A 22235-nucleotide genomic window follows, 5' to 3' on the forward strand; every position below is an offset into this window, starting at 1 on the left:
GTAAATGTTTAATTTAGTGGCATTTTCATTTACATGAGTTTGTATGATCGCATTCATACACTTCAGTATGATTTGCTCATCCCCCAATGAAGGGTAGGTTTAAGGGTGTGACTTAATAAAAAAAAATTTCATATGAATGAAAATCAACACTATCTTACAGCAATTTGTAACTTTTTGATTTAGTGGCTAATTTGTATGAATTCGTACAATCTCATTCATACAATTTAGTACAATTTGCTCATCCGCCAATGATGGTTGGGTTTAGGAGCGGGGTTAGGTGCCTCAACTCCTTTTTAAAATCATATATTATCATACAACTGCGCTAGTACAAATTCGTTCGAATTAGCCAATAATCTGACAAAAGACTCTGTGGGACCAGGCTGATGAAATCTGGATTTGTATGAATTAGCCACTTTTCTGACAATATGTAATACAATTACATTTCCTCATGAGATTGAGCTGATATACTATACAGTTGAAGTCAGAATTATTAGCCCCCCTGAATTATTAGCCCTCCTTTTTATTTTTCCCCGTTTTCTGTTTAACAGAGAGAAGATTTTTTCAACACATTTCTAATCATAATAGTTTTAATAACTTTTCTCTAATAACTGATTTATTTTATCTTTGCCATGTTGACTAGATTTTTTTATCAACACACTTCTATACAGCTTAAAGTGACATTTAAAGGCTTAACTAGGTTAATTGGGTTAACTAGGCAGGTTAGGGTAATTAGCCAAGGTATAATGATGTTTTTTTCTGTAGATTGGAAACAAAAATGAGCTTAAGTGGGCTAATAATTGTGTCCTTAAAATGGGTTTTAAAAAATTTTAAAATTTAAAAAATTTTAAAAATAAGACTTTCTCCAGAAGAAAAAATTATATCAGACATACTGTGAAAATTTCCTTGCTCTGTTGAACATCATTTAGGAAATATTTTTTAAAAGAGACAAAAATTCAAAGAAGGGCTAATAACTCTGACTTCAACTGTATGCCAACGCAATTCGACACAATTTGTAACTCCTTGATTTAATGGCCTATTCATATCATAGTGGCTTATTCATATCAAATAAGCCAATTTTTCTATAATATGTAATATAGTTATATTTCCTCATGAGATCGGGCTGATATATTCACCCTCATTTTTACACATTTATTGGAAAAAGTTCAAAACCACTCAAGTAAAAAAAAAAACATATCGTCGTCAATTTTGAGAATGTAACTGAAGTCCATTTTTGAACTTTAGGATATTTACCAAACTTGCCAGAGTCGCCATTCACTTTCATCATCAGGAAAAGAACCGCTTAAACATGTTCTATAAATATCACCATTTGTATCCTACAATAATATAGTGATGGGGAAGTGATGACAGAATTTTAAACTTGTCCCTTTAACAGTATTGATGCAGCCATTTAGTGTTCAATCGTGACTCAAACCATTTGCTTGCGTGACGTCTTGCGGTTTGAAGTTTTTCAGCTGTTCCATGAACCCTGGATTTGGACACGAGGCGGGTCGAGCTGATTTCACCAGGGCAAACGTGTCACCAAATCCTTGATTTTCCTTTAACATCAGATATCCGATGACAACCGAGACAGAGCGTGAAACTCCAGAATTGCAGTGCACCAGCACAACTCCTTTCTGGAGAGAGAAAGAGATTCATTCGGTCAGAGAGCAAAACCGAATCCCTCTAAGGAGGCATTTTATTTCACATCATTACATACTCTGTTATAAAAGCATGTAATTAATCCTATCGCTAATTGCAAGGAATTACTAAATTGCAAGTTACGGCTGAGAGAACCACTTTCCGCCGACTTGAGAAGAACGTTATTTGATTAGCTGAGCTGTTGTTTCCCTTTGCATCATAGACGAGATAGTAAATTACGTGACAGAAGGCGCTACGCTCGTTTTACAAAGGAATGGAAACTTATTTCCAGCAGCCATTGTAATCATAAACCTTAGTGAATTCCTATCATGGGGCAGTGTCAGGTTAAGGGTGACTGGCGACACTATTTAGTAAAGAGGTTGTATGACAAACAACGGGCCGTTAGTGATATGATCTTTCTACAACTCGTTAAATAATGCATCGTGAAAACTCGCCATCCATTATTCAACACGCCACACAGTTACCTAGAGTAAAGGAGCTCGCCATTGGATGACCGCTCGGTGTCACATAGGCCAGGCAGTAAAGCCCAACACAATGAAATATCCATCTTATAATGCTGTCAGACATCTAAACATTCATGTTGAATTAAAGGGACTTTAAAGTTGACCTAAAACTCAAAATCATTTATTCATTCTTTGTATTGTAGGATACACAGAAAAAAAATCAAGGGATCCACACCATTCCTTCCTGTTGCCCCAACACAAATCAATTGTTGACTTGTATGTTTTGACAAATTTAATTGGAGTGAACATAAAGCAATGAAGTGCAGGGCCGGAGCAAGCTGAACTACCGCTCTAGGCAAAGGACGGTTATGCCGACTCCAATTAAATTTGTCAACTCTAAAGTAAAACCGGAGGGGGGGGGGGGGGGGGGGGGGGGGGGGTCGAGGGAGCTATTATGGACGCCCTCTCTATTTTGCCGCCCTAGACGCGGATATAACTGAGGGCACGGGTGGTGAGGGTAGTGTCACGGACGCCGCCCTAGACGCGGATATAACTGAGGGCAGGAGAGGTGAGGGTTGTGTCTGGGACGCCGCCCTCTGTATTCTGCTGCCCTAGGCGGCTGCCAAGGTCGCCTCTATGGACGCGCCTGCCCTGATTAAAGGGCACATATTTTACCCCTTTTTTATCATTTAATATTAATATTATGGCTAATATTATGGTTCTTCTGAGTGTGCCAGTTTAGGTTCAGTTTAACACACAGTTCAGATGTTTTTATTATAATGCGTTCAAAAGTGTCATGTTGTGGGCGTGTACACAGCTCGCTGTTTTAGGGGCGTGTTGCTTCAAATGAAAATTAGTTTTGGCTTCTTGCCCAACGTAACAACGTAGCTCCCACGCTCTGTGTTTGCAACAGACAGGCAGACAGAGAGAGCTAAGCTAGGATCAGCATTCAGCCATACATGTACGCCTCGGACACAGACCAAGTAGAGAGTACAAAATCATTTGTGTCTGTATAGTTTTACAGCCAACTGTATGACTAATAACCACAAACACAGAACTAACTTTGACTGAGGCACCGGATGTGCTGCTCGAAGCTGCGACACGGCACACCGCATGTCTTTGGACTGTGGGGGAAACCGGAGCACCCAGAGGAAACCCACGTGAACGCAGGGAGAACATGCCCAACATACTGCTGCATGTTTTATTTATAATTAATTATTTTCTATGTTGAATGCTTGTATTTTCTATATTGCATATAGACATTCATGTTACGGTTGTTTATTCCCCCAAAACGCTAGTAAAGACATGGATTATTGCAAAACAAGACAGATATTTCATTGCAGCAATTATTTGTTATTTAAAATTCTCCTCCATTTTGTATAAGTGTGGTGGTGTTTGTATCTGATTTTTATATAACACATTATACACATAGCTAGGCCTGTGTAAAAACTCTACTGGTGCTGCCAAACGAATTTGCGTTTTAAAAAGTTTGTACTCAAGGATATATTGAATAAATGTTTATTACATGCTGCCTTATCTTCCGTTTTTTCAGCCACTTTCTTGAACTTTATCCCCTTTATCAGCTAAAATGTGCAGAAGTCTACAAAAGCTGTTCGGCATTTCTTATTTTAACCGATTTAAACAATTATAAACAACATAAAACCGAAACATTTTGATGTTCTGATAGCGATTCCTATGTAGAAGAATCACTTCCTGCCCTCTATCTGAATTTCACTTGTCATCAATGATGCCATGTAAAAGCAACCTATAAGGAAATGTGTTTAGGTTTCACCACTTGAAGGTAACTATACCCACATAGCAAAATTTCTCTGGCCCAGCTCTGGCCCACACAATCAGGTTTTGCTTGGCCCACATGCCGCAGTGAATTACGGTACATGACTGGACCAAATCTGGCTTCCAGACAAGGGCCAAACACAGACCATATCTGGGCCAAGTCTCAGCCAAGTTAATAACTCATAACTGGGCCTGAACTGGGCCAGATAGGTTGGTGTGTCACGATTGCAATGAAATTGATAAACCCATGGAGTGATGCGCTTTAGGCACACTTTGGGTACGCTTTTTCTCAAAGTGACCTGATTGGTAGAATTTTCTTTCTTTACTCAAAAATGATTTTAGTGTATTTTAAATGTGGGTCAAGACTGGCCAAACTCACATGGCCCACTTATCAAATTTTTAAATCTGGGCCAAATACTACGTTTTTCATCTGGCCCAAATCTTGTGTGCCGCCTTAAAAACGGTGCCACCTCTGCCAAACCCGGGCCATGTTTGGCCCACATGCTGTATGCCAGTGCCAGATGAATGCCTGCTGTGCCAGCTTTTTGCCAAATCTGGGCCAGAATTCTTTGCTACAAGGGTAGTGAGAACATTTTCATTTTTGTGTGAACTAACCCTTTAAGCACAATGCAAGTATTTCGACAAAAACAAATGCATTCGAATGCTTCCACACCACCTTGATTTAACATGATGTTAAACACTCATCTTTTTAAGATTGCATTTTTAGATTCTTAATCATTCTAATGTATTTAATATTAATTATTTTTCTAAGTTGAATGCTGGTATTTTTCGCATGTTTGATTTTCTATGTTGTTGTAGCACTTTGGGATTTAGAAATGCTCATTATATTCATTCCTTCATTTTATTTTCAGCTTAGTCTCTTTATTAATCAGGGGTCGCCACAGCAGAATGAACCGCCAACTTATCCAAAATATGTTTTATACAGTGGATGCCCTTCCAGCTGCAAACCATCACTGTGAAAACACTCATTCACAGACAAGGGCGTAGAATTGGCATGGACGGAAGGTACGTGTCCCCACCAATATCCACCAATTACTGAAATGTCCCTATACCAAAAATTTAATCGACTTCAAAATAAAATAATGCTTCATCAGCTCTTAGTGAACTAAACATGCACAAAGTCAAGTTTGCTATGAGTTCACCGTAATACTACAAACCAACTGTGTGCAATTAATTGAAATTTTGATTCGATCAAAGTTTTAATTTAGGCCTCCATGATTATAAGACACAATAATCGGGATAAAACAGTTAAATAGCGTCACACATCTCTCTAAATTTCTCTACATTCATAGCTCCTCAAAGCCTGACTGCAGTAAAATCATGTAAATTGACTTTTGCAGCATGGAACATGATTGTTATTTGTATTTTTAAGTGTTTATTCGTGTTTTTAAAAGCACAAAACAGAATTTGTGCAGATCAGTGCAGCTCTAGGGATGTATGTCCCCAACAATGTCAAGAGCAAATCTACGCCCTTGTTCACACACATACACTAGGGACAATTGACTTTACTCAATTCACCTATAGCACATGTCTTTGGACTTATGTGGAAAACCGGAGGACTCACAGGAAACCCACACAAACACTAGGAGAACATACGAACTCCACACAGAAATGCCAACTGACCCAGCCGAGGCTCGAACCAGCAACCTTCTTACTGTGAGGCGATCGTGCTACCCACTGCGCCACCGTGACACTCCCCATTATAAATAAAATGTAATATATTATGATTATTTATTTGTGCAAAAAACTAAATAATAGAAATGGCATAATAGTAAATATTTAATTATGACAGTCAATGTAAATATTACCTCATTTTTCGCCTGGTCTATGAACTGTGCACACTCCTTGATATGTGATATGATATCAGTGTCAGGTTGATCCAGTATGCTCAATGTCTTATAGATGAACAAGTCAGGAAAGGCATTTTCCACACCATATGCAACATTTAATATATGTGTAACCTGAAACCAATGGAAACACATGATCAGACGTAAGACAAGGCTACTTTATTATGAAATATGATGTCAATAAAGTTGTCAGAAATCAGAAAGGTGTCACATTACTGTACCTTATATTTCCTCAAAGTAGCAAAGTCGTGAGCAGCATCTTGTGACCCTGTGACATAAATAAAATGATTAATATTTAAATATTTTTAGAACATACAAAAATATATACAACATTTTATTATAGTTTTATCATTATAATAACAATGTTTCTTTAGATATGACTTTAAAAATTGTTTTGAGCATACAGTAAATACAGTTTTAAAAATACAGACTTTTCTAATAATTTAATGCTAAAATTATGAACGTATAACAATATTCAGAAAAGATACAATATAAATCTGCAAGTAAATACATATTAAACGACTATTAAATAGCTAGTAATCCACTAAAATGCTTATTTCAAACCGAATTGAGGCATATAATTTTCACTCAAGAACATCAACAATACTCACCAAGAAGTAGATATGGTTTAACATATCCAACCTGGAGATCCCAGTTATTATCCTGAACATATCCACATGGAGTTTCAGGCTGTACTGTCTCTTCAACCACCTGCACTATGGAGCCTTTCCATGTCTCAATAATCCTCCTGCCGCTTAAAGTCGTCACTCTCGTGCATTGTTTCCTCAAATTAGTTTTGGAGAAGGATTTTATTTCTTGAGCGAGCGACTGCATCACATTTGCGGCCGGGATGTCCAAGGCAGAAAAGTAAAGGCTCCTGAATGTGGTTTTTGTGCTGTGATCGTTCGTTGCTCCCTCACTAGTCGGCTAATGTCCGTCTACATTTCTGTGACCTTGATACTACCTGAAAACTGAGAGGATTCATTAGCGCACCTCAGCATAATTACCTGCACGGTGATGATCAAAACAACAGGGACACCTAAAGGAGACTGATATAACTGCACTGCATATATACTATACTACCTTTTTTTGTATAACACAATTACAATAAGGCCAAATTCAAATAACAACTTTCATCTACATTTATAGAACATAACATAAATAATAATCAAATCAATAAAGTAATAATACAAATAAATACACTTAAACCATAAAATAGACACTCAAACACAACTAAAAAAAAAAAGGGGAAAAAAGAAAAATTACACTACCGGGTCTTCTATTAATTTTTTTTTTTCAATAAACTAAACAGTCTTCTTCCACATTTTGATTTGAGCAAATTTTAAAGATTTACAGTATAACCAAAATTCCTTTTGGAAAACTAAAAACAGTGATTTTATTTTAAGGCACTTGCATTTATGAATAAAAATATAAACTATACTACTTGCGTAAAGCTGTTTGAAATCGATGTTTCCTGTTGACGCAACTTTATGGCAGAAAAAATTTTTTTGTAAATTGGCCAGTTTTCATAGACAAGCCCTTCTTTCATTGGTATATAAGGACAATTCTTTAACTACGGGCACTTTTAAGTCCTTTGATCATATATCCAATTTTGTTAAAATTCCTCTTTCTTTGTCAAACTATCTATAAAACCTTCTTTAAAAATATTTACTACCTTTCTACTATATATTTTTTCATATTATTCAACCTCCTTTCATGTGTCAAAATTGCTGTTTTCACCTTGTCGCACACCCAGAGATTTAAACTTCAACAATGAAAATAACATTCTAAAATATTATTTATATATCTGGTGTCTATTAATGTATCTTAATTAAGCACTAGTGAAATAATTTAAATATTTTATAGTAATGAATGTGAGACTATTATCAATATTATTTTTTATACAAAATATAGCTGTCGCACAGTATCTGTGTCATTTCCAGCACAACACTGTAATGTCGCTTTAAAAAGTTTGAGTGAAAGATTATTTAGGTGGTTTCAATGAAAATGAATAGTGACATTTGAAAACATGTTCAAGAAGGAGGGAATTAAAATTTTTATCAACAACATTTGAAGAAAAATATTGCTTGATAAGAAAATACATTTATTCTACATAATTTCCAAACATGCTGTACCATCAAAGAAGTTTTTAAAAACCAAACAAAATTAAGGTCAATAAGAGTGTTTTGTATACATGAAAGGCTAATATCAATACAAAGCTAATCGATGAAGCTATTTTTAAATTTTTTTTTTTTGATACTACCTGAAAACTGAGAGGATTCATTAGCGCACCTCAGCATAATTACCTGCACGCTGATGATCAAAACAACAGAGACACTTTAAGGAGACTGATATAACTGCACTGCATATATACTACACTACCTTTTTTTGTATAACACAATTACAATAAGGCCAAATTCGAATAACAACTTTCATCTACATTTATAGAACATAACATAAATAATAATCAAATCAATAAAATAACAATACAAATAAATACACTTAAACCATAAAATAGACACTCAAACACAACTAAAAAAGGGGAAAAAAGAAAAATTATACTACCGGGTCTTCTATAAAAAAAATTTTTTCAATAAACTAAACAGTCTTCTTCCACATTTTGATTTGAGCAAATTTTAAAGATTTACAGTATAACCAAAAATATTTTTTTTTTTTCATATTTAACCTCCTTTCAGGTGTCAAAATTTCATTTTTTCACAATAAACTGTTAAAATGTCATTTCCACCACTGTCATTTTCATCACCACACACATTTAAAAAAAATATTTAACAAGTTCTCATCACACATTAAAACTGTATTCACAATAAGTTCATGCTTAATTTAATATACAAATTCAGTTTATTTATTTTCTAATAAGCTCTTAACCAAATTAACATTAAATTTTAGAGTGTGCAGGGTGTACAATTCAGCATACAACTAATTTATTTCATTGACAAATGTGTAACTATTATATATGCGTTGTGGAAAGATTTTGTTTGACTGCCATCATTTATTTCATTTTGAAATATAAGCTGTATATTGAGATGTGGTGGAATTGATATTTGTTAAGTTCACGATGGAAAAATGTTTTTATTATCTAAGTTTGTCCTTTTAAAGATCTTAGACAAATTCTTTAAACTTATGAGGCTGTTACTTTAATTTTGAACAAGTTTTTTAACTCAACTTCACTAGGCTAAAAGTGCCCATAGTTGAAGAATGGCCCATAAAAACAAATTTTCATCCCACAGTTATTTCATATGGAATAACAAGGATGTTTTATTTAAAAACTATTTAAATATTTAAATATTAATTTGATCAGAATTGGTTCAATAAAATTATTCTGTTAGTGAGGCAGTTCATTAACTCTCATGGATATTTGTCATCTTATACTGAATTTCTTAACAAATTTAAATTACCAGTTACCCGAGAGAATTCGCTATTGTTTAGGATGCAATTCCAAAGGGTTTTGCTTTTAAAGAACTGTATTTAAGAAGGGATTAGGTAATCCTTGTGAAAACATTTTTACTGAAAATATTGATATTTTAAAACAACAGTGTAACAATAAGGTTATAAGGAATGTTACCTGTTCGCTGTCTCTACCTACAGCCAGATATTTTTGGCTTTCATTATTTGATCAAATTTTGGGGGTTAAAACTTGGAAGTTGACAAATAATTTTTGCATAAATAACAAAATTAAAGAAGTGTCGTACAAAATACTCCATAGAATTTGTCCTGCTCAACATGTTTTGGAAAGAATCAAGCTTGAAATTTGTGAATTTTGTGATCAAGAAAAGAAACAGTTTTGCATCTTTTTTTATTCATTGTATTTACTCAAGAATATTTTGGAAAGATTTGGAATTGTTTATAAACAAAAAATAATAAAGCATAAAATAGAAATTTGTTTATTTTATGTACTGTTTTATTCTAACAATGAAAACTTGAAATGTAAAGGACAACATATTTTTAATTTGTTTATGTTGTTAGAAAAAAGTGGGCTCAATGTAAAACAAACTTTTCCCATTTTGTGAATGACTTCAAAATATATGTAAATCATTTAGAACAATCACAAACAAAAAAGCACCGAAAACGCAATGCTCTGAAAACATTTAATTTTATTTAAATGTATTTTTAACTATTTTTCAAATATTTTTCTCTTTTAGAAAACCATGTAAAATGTAATCAATCATAGACAATGTTTACGGTGCATTTACACCCCTATGACCGGCAGGTATCGCCAGATACATATTAATAGATAGAAGGAATTTTTAGTATAGTTATAACCAGAAACAATATCCCTAATCTTCGTTTTTACACTTACCATACACATCTTTCTTTCGTCTATAATAGTTATTCTTATTTTAGACCATTTTTGATAATAGGCTACTGTACGACTCCTTATATTTACACTTATGTGCATGAAAAATATCTTATTGAAACATAAGCGCCAAAAGAAGCCTCCTTCAAATGTAATATCAGTAACCACATCTAACCAAATCAACTATCTTAGCAGGATGAGGGGGGCGGCGGTCCTGCGGAGGGCTGCGGTCACATGACGCAGTGACGTCGTTGCCGGAAGCAGCCTCGTTCTGGCCGTCAGGGCAACACCTAGAAAAAAAAAATACATCCCCGACGACGCGCCTGAAGCCCCTAACATGGGCGAATTTTAACACTAAAAACCGACTCATTTTTGCACCTTACCCTATAACACTACACAAGGAATCCTTTCGGTTGCGATTAAGCTCGTTTTGACGGTCGTTTGAGCCATGTCTCGGGGCGCGATGCAGCCGAGCCAGCAGAAGCTGGCGGAGAAATTGACGATCCTCAACGACCGCGGCATCGGGATGCTCACTCGCATCTACAACATCAAAAAGGTGAGAATTTGCGCTTCATGCATGTGTGTTTCAGACGACTGCAGTTACCGCACACAGACACACACACACACACACACACACTGGGTTGATGAGGCCAGGCCCTGATTGAATGCGTGCGTGTGTGTGCGCGCTATACAGCCATAAATCACTGTTTACGTTGTGTAGTGCATTACCGGCTCATTCGATTGAGATTTAAAACAGGTTAGCGAGTTAAAGCGAACAAGGGTCGATTTAACCATAAATATAACAATGATGGAGGATTGTAATGGTGCTAGGAGGATGATGATGATGATGATGGCTAATGTCCTAGTTTTACATTCTTCGATCTAAAGCAGCTTTCAAGCTATACATGTATATACTGGAACTGGGTACTCGAATTTGAGTACACAAAGCAGTGTTTGCTGTGAACATTTGTGTCCAGTCTAGAATCTTACCGTGACCCAGCTTTTGAAGCCTTTATTATATCCCATCTATAAAGGAGGATAATTCAATACAGACATCTCAGCACTGAAAGCTGCAGTTTCTACAAAGATCTAATTGTGGATAGTTGACAGTCCTGGTTAGATTGGATCCGTAAGCTTGATATCCTTGTGGGTGTGTTTAAAATACCAAGTCCTTTCTCTCCTTGAGCTGTCAAATACCTGAAATCCAGAGTATGTTTGACAGATGTCAGTTTTGCAGGATTCTGAAGAGGGTCTACTGGTGGGTTTTGTAGCTTTGGACTGCAGTATTGTATTTCCATAATTTCATTATTGAAAATGGTGTGAATTTTGCAAAGCTTTAATCAGAAGTTGAGATATCTGTAAGTTATAAATTAGAGAAACAAGATGGTTGAAGCCTGTCTTGAAATTAAATTCTAGGTCAAGAACATGTCTGGGTCAAATATTGCCCCAAAATACAACTGTATTTATTTTTTCTTTAACTAAGAGTCTCTATATATGCTTGAAATTCAAATAATTTTGTTGATTAATTTGTTTGTCCACACCTAACAAATTTGTTGCAATTAAAATAATTACTTGAGGATTCTTTTACACTATAAAAGAGTTAGATAGATAGATAGATAGATAGATAGTTGGCAGTATATTTTATGCAACATTTAAATCAACACGATGTGATGCATTTTTTATAATTAAATTAAAACATTAAACACATCATCTCATTCATTCATATTGATACAATATGTTGGTCTGTATTAAGTCTACTCAATATATAATTTCAGCATTAATATTGCAATGTGCACATCTGCAATAGTCGCTTTGCAGGATCTGCAATGTCAAATCAGGATTACAGTAGAGTAGGCATTAAAAATACACATGATTGTGGAGTAATTGCAAAGTTTAAACATAAAGTTTCCTAAAACTGGTATGATTCGCATGAGATTGTGTACACATTTCAAGCCAGTGTAAAGCATTCAGGCACAGAAAAAAAAAAAATATTAACTTCAAGAAACAATAATCGTATTTATGTGCTGTATATATGCAATAAACATTATACAGTGTTATTTATTTTATGGTAAATTGTTCAATTTGTGACCCTGAATAATGTTAGATTCCCAGAAAAAAATCACAAAGCATTTATTCATTCATTTATTCATTTTCTTTTCGGCTTAGTCCCTTTATTAATCAGGGGGGCGCCGCAGGATAATGGACCGCTAACTTATCTTGAACATGTTTTACACAGCGAATGCCCTTTCAGCCACAACACTTGGAAACACCCATACACTCTTGCAATTACACACACTACTTCCAATTTAGCTTATTCAACTCCACACAGAAATGCCAACTAACCCAGCCATGGCTCGAACCAGCGACCTTCTTGCTGTGAGGTGATCGTGCTATCCACTGCAGCACCGTGACACCCCTATAAAAATAATAAAATTTTTCACTTTATTGTATTTATCACTTTATTGTATTTATCATTGCATGTGATTTGATTTATTACATTTTATGCACATGCGCTCCACTACAAAAGCATCCTATCATTGTCCTAAAATTATTGTAAATTAATAACAAGATTACTTAAAATTATTAATTCTTTTCAAACAAAGCTGTTAATTGGTAATAGTATACTCAATATCACAATGTGTACTGCAGAAAAATAAAATATTGCAATTTTAGTTTTTTCCAACATCGTGCAGCCCTAGTCTGTATTTAGGGACTCTTCTATTGGTGTACTTAATATTCATATAAACAATTAAAAGTTAACATTAATATCTATTAAGAATATTTACAATCAGTTTTTTATGATTTCATGTCCAATGATTAAGCAAATCGAGGCTGACGCTGATCTGAAAAGGAGCAAAATTTGTCATAGTCTGCATGGTATATTGGTAAATGAATGCAAAATGAATTTATTTGAGTTTTTATTTGATATAATATTTTCTCAAATTAGAAAAACAAATTGTAATTTGATAGAGGCTGACAAAATTGAAGATGTTTCAGCACAAATGTCAATAAATGTCATGAATTTGTCACTCATTACAGTAGATATCATTATTTTTTCTTAATGTTGAGTTTAAATGTAAGCAGGACATGTTTTAACGAGATTCATCATCTTACATTTTCAGCTGTAAGGAGCTTGAAATATCCTGAGTCGTGCATCACACATAGAGTAAACCCTGTCAATTCTAGTCTGCATGTTTAAAGATTTTTTCTCTCTCTCATTGCCAATAATGCCACTTCTAAGGTTTTTGAGAAAGGCTTGGCATTGAAGCTAACAGAAATGGAAGCTGTCCAGATCACAGCAGAAAGTGGGCTTGTGGAGGACCATCACTGTTAGCGTTTTTTTTTTTTTCCTTCTTCCCCCTCTGGGCTTGAACTAGTCAGATATGTGATGTGAATTCATCAGTGTGTGTGATGCCCGTTTAAAGCGCAAGAAGGTCTCTGGAGTGCTGCCTGTCTCTCCATGCCCACTGATGTCACTCTTGTGTATGTCTGACCTTACTCGTTCAAACAAGTCATCGGGGTCAGTCCAATATTAGTCATGTTTATCCTCCTTGTGTACGCCCATGCACAATATCCATTCGGAATACATGGGAAAACAGACTGTGGAAAACTGACACAACCAGTTCAGTGTTATTGGCACATTATTTCACACTACAGTTTTTTTCTGTCAAATTTAGTTGAGGGATTGCTTTTCCACAGGACTAGAAATTGGAATACATGCTTTTGGTAATCCTGTTGCCTAGCAACTGGCAGGCATTGCATCGGGTGCTGTAAGATCTATGCTGTGTTGTGGCGGATACGAAGAGGGAGTTAAATTTTTAGATGGCATTTGATGCTGATTTGATTCTGAATTCCTTAAACTGACGATTTGTTCTTTCTGCTTGGTAAGACTCACTATATCTAAGCCATCATAGTTCCACGCTGCATTGTTTTCATGTACAGTAGGGGGACATGTAATAAGCATGTCATCTTTCCTGTGCTTGTGCAATACAAGCATAGACCTAGTCTGACTTTGTTTTACTCTCGGTGCCTTTCCAAAAGGCACACATTTGACCAAAATGTGTCTGCAATATTGACATCTTAAAGGTACATGTAACATGTATAAAAGTGCACCTATTGAAAATTGTAGGTGCTAAAATGTAGGGATGCTTTGATCAGGATTTTTGCAGCCGACACTGAGTACTGATTTCTTGTCATGTCGATTGGCCGATGCAGAGTACCGATTCTCATGCTTCAAGCTTATATAACTGCCATTGCAAAAAGCCCCCTTTTACTTTTAAGTGGAGCATTCTCTTTATCTAAGAGAACAAAAGTTGTTGCATATAATCCGTTAAACACACCTCTTATAACTATTTGATATGGACATGTCATGGACTGAAGCAGATTTACAGAAAATAATAGATAAAACATATTTTAGAAAGTACTAACAATGCAATTTGGAAACATTGCTAATGATGGAAGAAGAATTCAACATGTCTATCAATCAAGAAAAGTTGGAGCACATATTTGATGCGTAAGAAGTTAAAATGCACACTTATAAATCGATCCACTAGCTAACTTTTGACGTATCGGTGATGTATGGAATACTGTTTCCGGGTCCAAGCCGCTACTCATTTGAATTGAGAAAATATTTGTTTATGATCACTTTTTAGTTGTATAACACATTAAGGTGAATTTTGTATAAAATAATCATATATATATATTGAGCATATATATATATATCAAGGGTGACACGATCCTCCAAATCCTCGATTCAATTACATTTTCGATTCTAAAGTCACGATTCGATTTTCGATTATGAATAATTAATTAATTAATGACCAATTAATTATTTGTAGCCTACCGTTTAAACTACCTGACCTGCATGGTCTTTGTTTTACCCATAAACAAATCATACAGTAAATGAATAAAGGCAAGATACACACATAATTACCACCTGTCAATCACTTTTTCTGCGGGACTCGTGAATAGGCAGTGATCTGTGTCGTTATAATGGCGTCGGTAAAAAAGACGCACAACCAACAGGAACCAGCCAACAGTATCTGAGGTGTTCGCTAAAATGACTAAGTACAAGTGAGTGAAAGATTGAAGCAGTCCTCTGACTGCCTGGACCTGCTGTCTCGAGCGCATGGCTGTGTATGCGTCTGTGTCTGTGTGGTCACGTGATGTGCATTTTCAGAGGTAGAGAGGAAGGAGGGCTGCTCAGAAATGCTACACGCCACTGTGGATGTCAAATCGTTGTCGTTCTAAAATGCCATTTAAAAACAAAGACAGTGTAAACAGGGCCTGAGTGTGTCCTTTTCGCGAGCGGATTTGCAACGGGGGCGGGCGGAGGATCGCGATGCCGGTGTTGTCTATCTGACGAACCGTACGTAATACGTACATAGCAGAGCTTGCAAAACTGTGTTTTTTTTGTCGACAACACGAACGTTGTCAACATAACTCACTGGAAATCCAAAATGCTTACACACCGGCGACTTCATTGAAAGAGGAGAGGGTTTAAGTTCTGTCGACGGGTCTCCTGCTTCTGCAGTTTAACAAGCACTTCAAAAAGCCTGTTTTTTTCCTGCTTGGCAAGCCAAGCTGACGTGACATGGGGGCGTGGCAGCATCGACGATTCTATTTTTTGATTCGATATTCGAAATTGAGCATAAATTTCGATCGATTGCGATTAAAAATCGAAATCGTGACACCCCTAATAAATATATATATATATATATATATATATATATATATATATATATATATATATATATATATATATATATATATATATATATATATATATAGTGTTTGGACCCGGAAGCCACTTCGTGTGATGTCATACTTAACAAGCCAATTGCCTCTTTACTAAAAGGTAATAGGCCTATAAACTACTGCTTCTTGAAATGAAAATTACAAGTTATATTATTCAAGTTCTAAAAAAAACTACAAACATTTTTAACAGTTATGTTTTTAGAATTCCCCTGATATTTACAGCCAGGTTTTAGTGAACTTGCAACTTTCAGTTCTTATTTCCACCCACTATACTGTATGTACATTACCTGACAAAAGTCTTGTCATCGATCCCAGTTGAAAAAGCAACAAATAAAACCGGACTTCTAGTTGACCATTTGGAAAAGTGGCAGATGAATCATCTGAACTGCATCCCAATCATCACAAATACTGCAGAAGACCTATTGAAATCCACATGTAAAATCCACATTGTTGAAAGAAAAATCATGGTTTGGGGTAACATTTGGTTTTTGGGTGCATGTGTGAGATCTGCAGAGTGGATGGCAACATTAACAGCGTGAGGTATCATGACATTTGTGCTGCCCATTACATTACAAACCACAGGAGAGGGCAAATTATTCAGTAGGATAGCACTCCTCATACTTCAGCCTCCACATCAAAGTTCCAGATCAATGTCTGATGTGCAAAGAAGGTCAAGGTGCTCCAGGATTGGCCAGCCCAGTCACCAGACATGAACATTATTATTGAGCATGTCTGGGGTAAGATGGAGGAGGAGGCACTGAAGTTGAATACAAAGAATCTTGATAAACTCAGATGGGTCCTGCAAGAACGGTTTCTTTGCCATTCCTGATGACTTTATTAATAAGTGATTTGAGTCATTGCAGAGATGTATGGATGCAGTCCTCCAAGCTTATGGGAGTCATACACAATATTAATTCTTTTTCCACTGCAGTATGACTTTTATATTTTATACTGAACATTATTTATATTAAATGACAAGACTTTTGTCTAAGAAAAGTCAAACCTTACTGTCCTAATTAAATAATTAAATATCGAGGCATGATCATGTTTTATTTTGGTAAAATGAGCACAATTCAGAGCCCTTTGCCTTTCATATAAGCCACTTCTGATACCAAGTGATCACCTAGAAAACATGCAGTGCTGGTGGTCCTCCACGAACATGGTTGAGAAACACTTTAGGGCACTGCCCTTGTGACAGCTTTGTACTTTTATTTCTGAGTGTAAAAAGGTTAGAAATTGGTTGATTCAACTACTGGTAGTATGTAGGTTGATAGCAAAACTGTGTCACAGGAAATGACAGCAGAATCCTTCCATGGAAACAACCCCAGGAAGTGTGCACTTATCTCGCAGTGTGTTTAGCTCAACATTAAATCCTCAGAGACCCCTTTTCCACAAACAGAGTGCTGGTCCTCAAACCTTGAAGCCTTCAGTGGATTTTCCTTTAAAGGTCAGATAAAAGGACGCAAAATCAGAGATGAGCAATTCCAGCGTTATGGATGAGACATTTGCAGTAAAAACTCGAAGCTTAAATTCAAATATAAATTGTAGTGTAACATTATATTGACACATCTGGCTATATTTTCCAAAACAGCTCACCGCAGAGTTATGGGAGCAGAAACAAATCAATCTGTAAACATATTTTACATTTTAAGTGAGAAAATTAAACATGCGTTATGGATGTAACAAAAAAACTTCTGTAAATTAAACTGCACAACTCAAAAGAAACAATGCTAATCAAAAGGATAAGAGTCGGCTCTCTATAGAACAAACATGACTGATTTGAATTTATTTGACATTTTTTACATTTATGAGGAAAAGCTTGGTTATGGATGTGGCATGGCGTCACGTTGGCGCAGTGGGTAGCACAACAGCCTCACAGCAAGATGGTTGCTGGTTTGAGCCTCGGCGGGGTTACTTGGCATTTCTGTGTTGAGTTTGCAACGCGGGTTTCCTCCAGGTTGCTCCGGTTTCCCTCACAAGTCCAAAGACATGCGCTATAGGTGAATTGGATAAGCTAAAAAGTTGTTGGTAGTGTATGTGTGTGAATGAGTGTGTATGGATGTTTCCCAGTATTGGGTTGCAGCCAGATGGAAGGGCATCCGCTGTGTAAAACATATGCAGGATAAGTTGGCGGTTCATTTTGTTGTGACGATCCCAGATTATTAAAGGGACAAAGCCGAAAAGAAAACGAATGCATGAATGAATGAATGTGGGCAACACGGTTGTGCAGTAGGTAGTGTTGTCGCCTCACAGGAAGAAGGTCATTGGTTCGAGCCTCGGCTGGGTCAGTTGGCATTTCTGTGTGGAGTTTGCATGTTCTCCCCACGTTCGCGTGGGTATCCTCCGGGTGTTTCGGTTTCACCTCACTGACCAAAGACATGCGGTATAAGTGAATTGGGTAGGCTTAATTGTCCATAGTGTATGAGTGAGTATGAGTGTGTATTAATGTTTCCCAGAGATGGTTTGCAGCTGGAAGGGCATCCGCTTTGTAAAACATGTGCTGGATTAGTTGGCGGTTCATTCCGCTCTGGTGAGCCTGGATTAATAAAGGGACTAAGCCAAAAATAAAATTAATGAATAAACAATTTATGTGTTGAATTTAAATAAATTAAATTTAGTAATGTTCTACTTGAACTTCATGTTCTGTATAACCACTTAACGAAAAAAAAAACTAAATCCAATAAATCATCTTAGAATATTTTTTTTCAGTGTAGATGTGCATTGATTGTTGCCAGAGAAGATGCCAATCTCTTTAAGGGTGCTTTCACATCTGTAGTTCACTTCATTTGGTCCGCACCAAGGGTAATAAATGACACATTGTTGCATTTTCTGCTGTCTTTGGGTCGTTTTCACACCACACTGCTGGCTTTGGTCTAAACCAGTTGAAACTAATCAAAATGCTCTCATCTGACAAAATCCACCTCTCTCATTGGCCAGATGTTATTGAACTGCTTATTGATTGGTCTGAATTCACGTGCGGGAAAATGCCAGTGAACTTCCACAGGTAAACAAAACTGGCAGACACAAAATGTCGTTTTTACTCTAGAGGGACGACTGCGCTGACTGATTTTATCCCTGCTTTAGACAAACTATTCATTTCGAGAATGAAGCGCTGGAAAACAGGGGTTTAATGCATCGCTAGTCACTTCAGGAGGAGGCGTGAATTAATTTAGCTAAACTGCGATATGGTCATCTTGCGGAAATATTACCAACCATCCATCAGGTAACGTTTTCCCCTCTCCCTCTCTCTCTCTCTGTTGGTAAAGCGCTGTCAACAAATATTTTTCCTCCATATCCCAAAATGCACAGCGCATCAGCCTACGGCAGCTGGATTAGTCCAAAACGCGCAGTACTTTTTGCGGTTGGACCTGTTTTAGTACGGATCATATTCTCACCACAAACGAACCGCTACAGGGTTCGTTTGAAAGCGTACAGAGACCACCCCTTCAAGCAGGTCTCGGTACGCTTTTTTGGTCCGCTTTTGGTGCGCACTCGAGTACGATTGCTGCAATCTCACCTGCCCAAACGAACTAGTGCAATTCAATCGAACTAAATAAGTCAGGTGTGAAAGCACCCTAAGATGTGTTCCAGAGAAGGGTGAGGAAATGAGAGCAGATGATCTTGACAAAATTCAAACACAAATGGTCAAGATTGATTATTTGAATGCATGTTATAAAGGAGGAAACCATAACGTCTTGATTCGACCACTATTAGTGCCAGGGATTTTTGCATGTTCCTGATGAAAATGCCTCACCGGTGTGTTTTGGGTATTCTCTAGCCAGTCAGTGAGTGTATATCGGTTGTACACCAATTACTGTGGCTCATTATAGGATTGAATGAGGGCACTGGATAACGTCCACTATGATTTCGGTCATCTCTCTAATTGTCCTTCCTCTCAAATAGTACACCTTAATTTACATTGCACTTGTTTTGGTGGAAAAGGTTTAGGGGCTGTTCACATATCATGTCTAAAAGTGCGTGGAAAGCACAAACACATTGTTTAATTCACTATTTTCCAAGCACATTGCGCACATACTTCAATGTTGTCTGTCTTTGCTAGACACAGTGATACCGGTAAACATCCAGAAAATTTCCGTAACGACTTTACTGGTAAATAAAAAAAGCACTGTTCACACATGCAAGGACGTTTTACACATCCATTCCAAAATACCAGTAAGTTCTGATTTCATTAACCAGAAATGACTTCTAAATGGCAGCGCTTGCATTTGTAAATATAGAAGGTGGTCTGGCTTTTTTTTGATGGTTTCCCTTTTATTTAAAGCTTTAGCATTGATGCACCTGTTTTGTCTCACAGATATCCAGAAACAGAAGCGCTAACTGCAGCTAAATGTTTACACATTTGACTACATTACAAATTCTGTGGATGAATAAGTTTTGTGAATAACTTCAATGAAAACATATGGAGGAACACATACAAACCTTTCCGGAAATGTGTGAATGGGCCCTTTTTGAAAATACCTGTGAATTCGTTTTGGCAGTTTTCCAGAAAGAGACCTTGTAACATTACCAGTAATTTGCCGGAATGCTGCACTGTGTGAAAGCAGAAGGAAAATTGCAGCAAAAAGCACGTTCATGGCTAGAACGCGCAGATGCGAGACGCCTACTTCAGCCAGTCAGAACAATTAGACACATTTACATCCATATCCATGCTGATTGTCAAAATAAATGCCCTTGAAATATTTTTCCATTCATATTTAGCTGCTTGATGTTAGGCGGATAACGTTTCTATGTTCCTTCTGAATGCCAACTGTGTAAAAAATTATTAATAAAATGCTTATGATAAACCGCTGTTTGTTTACCTTCAAACTCTGCTTCAGTTGTTTGAAGCATGTGCATGGAATGAGCACCAGCACACACAATATGTACCATCAACAAAAGCCCGACCCCTTCTATGTTTACAAAGCGCAGCCGTTTAGAGCTCTTTTCTGGTTAATGATGTCAGAATTTACCACTATTTTGGAATGGATGTGTAAAATGTTCTGAAAAGTGAAAAGTATGAATAAAATTCGGATGTACTACATGCGTCACTTTGTCATGGTCATGTGACCTACCTGCATCAATTGCGTCGCTTTACTGCCATTCATGAATTCGCTCGCGGGGCATCATGGGATAGCGCAGCATGCATGTGATGCACACTCTAGAATCTCGCCGGAAGTAGTAAGTCATCCGGGTACTTCTCGCATACTGATTTTCGAATTCTATGAATTCGGGCATACTACTCGGCTCGCATACTGATTTTAGCATATTATATAGTATGGAAGTATGCGGTTTCGGACGCAGCCTTAGTCTGTGTGAATATCGCTTTTTTAAAATTTACCGGTAAAGTCGTTCCAGTATTTTTCCGGATCTTTACCAGTATCACTGTGTGAAAGGGATAATATGTGTGTCTGCTGCCGCTCACCGGAGCACGCGTTAAACTACTGAAGCAGAGCTTAAGTGTAAACAAACAGTGGTTTATTATAAGCATTTTATCAATTATTTTTTACACAGTTGGCATTCAGAAGGAACATAGAAACGTAATCTGACTAACATCTAGCAGCTAAATGTGTCTGGAAACGTATTCAAAGGCTTTTATTTTCATAATCAGTGTGGATGTGAATGCGCCTGAATGTTCTGATTGGCTGAAGTAGACGTCTCACGTCAGCACGTTCTAAACTCTTTCCGAAAATTTTCCTTCTGCGTTCACACAGCGCGGCATTCTGGCTAATTACCGGTAATATTGCAACTTTTCTTTTCGGAAAATTGCCGAAACGAATTAACCGCTTTTTTTCAAAAAGGGCTGTTCGCACATGATCCCTTTCCAGAAAACTGCCGGTTATTTTTTGAAAAGGTCTGTATGTGTGAAAGGGGCTTTGGAGTGATGGTTCAACTGAGGTCAAATGATCAAGCACATTTTTGCGTTACTCATTGTAGTACCATTCAGTACTCTCATCTGCCTTCTGATTGAAATGACACAGATAGTCAAAGTTCTCCAGATCCGAGATATAGGTGAAGGTCAGCCGCAAGTCATTGGCTGAAATTCGGTCTTTAAATTCAGTGCATGAGATGATTTGTTGCATTGGAGCAAATTATAGTGACATTTTTGGTTGTTCGTTTGTCATTTTTGGTTGTTTGCTGGCTCTCTTTTTGCAGTGTGTTTCTGTTTGTCATTTTTGTTTTAAGTTCAGATCTGTTTTCAGTCATTTTGTGAACATGTTGACTTTGGTTTCCTTTTACTTGCATGGATTATGTTTCTTTGACTAATCACAAACTTCCTGGTCTTTTCTCGAACATGGACGTGAATTCTGAACTCAGCTCACAGTGTTCCTGCTCCCGGAGGAGTGAATTCTGCATGGTGTCAATGTTAGCTCTGGGAACGACTGCCTCTCAATGCACTGT

The 22235-nt window shown here is 36.8% G+C and overlaps 2 protein-coding genes across 8 annotated transcripts in view; one reads left to right on the forward strand and one right to left on the reverse strand.

Annotated features, from left to right (window-relative positions):
* Window positions 1-1138: 1138 nt before the first annotated feature.
* Window positions 1139-6735, reverse strand: dusp19a (dual specificity phosphatase 19a). The gene is made up of 4 exons (NM_001128265.1): window positions 6376-6735; window positions 5986-6032; window positions 5726-5878; window positions 1139-1634 (listed from the first exon to the last, which is right to left on the reverse strand). The coding sequence occupies exons 1-4, from the start codon at window positions 6596-6598 to the stop codon at window positions 1416-1418; spliced, it is 642 nt and encodes a 213-aa protein (NP_001121737.1). The 5' UTR covers window positions 6599-6735; the 3' UTR covers window positions 1139-1415.
* A 3576-nt stretch (window positions 6736-10311) lies between these two features.
* Window positions 10312-22235, forward strand: part of nckap1 (NCK-associated protein 1) — a 104241-nt gene continuing 92317 nt past the window's right edge. For 6 of the 7 annotated variants that reach the window (XM_005167921.5, XM_005167922.5, XM_073912024.1 and 3 more), the window contains exon 1: window positions 10339-10635. In XM_005167921.5, coding sequence (XP_005167978.1) covers window positions 10528-10635 — 108 coding nt within the window. In that variant the 5' untranslated portion in view covers window positions 10339-10527. Of the gene's footprint in view, window positions 10636-22235 lie in introns of all 7 variants that reach the window. The other variant, NM_001137665.1, reaches the window with a different exon arrangement.

This window comes from Danio rerio, chromosome 9, assembly GCF_049306965.1.
Source record: "Danio rerio strain Tuebingen ecotype United States chromosome 9, GRCz12tu, whole genome shotgun sequence".
Taxonomy (NCBI): domain Eukaryota; kingdom Metazoa; phylum Chordata; class Actinopteri; order Cypriniformes; family Danionidae; genus Danio; species Danio rerio.

Bases quoted from the DNA above. Each gene is read 5' to 3' on its own strand.
- dusp19a (NM_001128265.1), bottom strand. From the start codon at position 6,598: ATGCAGTCGCTCGCTCAAGAAATAAAATCCTTCTCCAAAACTAATTTG. The intron at 6,033-6,375 runs GTGAGTATTGTT...TTTATGTCACAG, and splicing joins TAAACCATATCTACTTCTTG to GGTCACAAGATGCTGCTCAC. The intron at 5,879-5,985 runs GTACAGTAATGT...CATTGGTTTCAG, and splicing joins CTACTTTGAGGAAATATAAG to GTTACACATATATTAAATGT.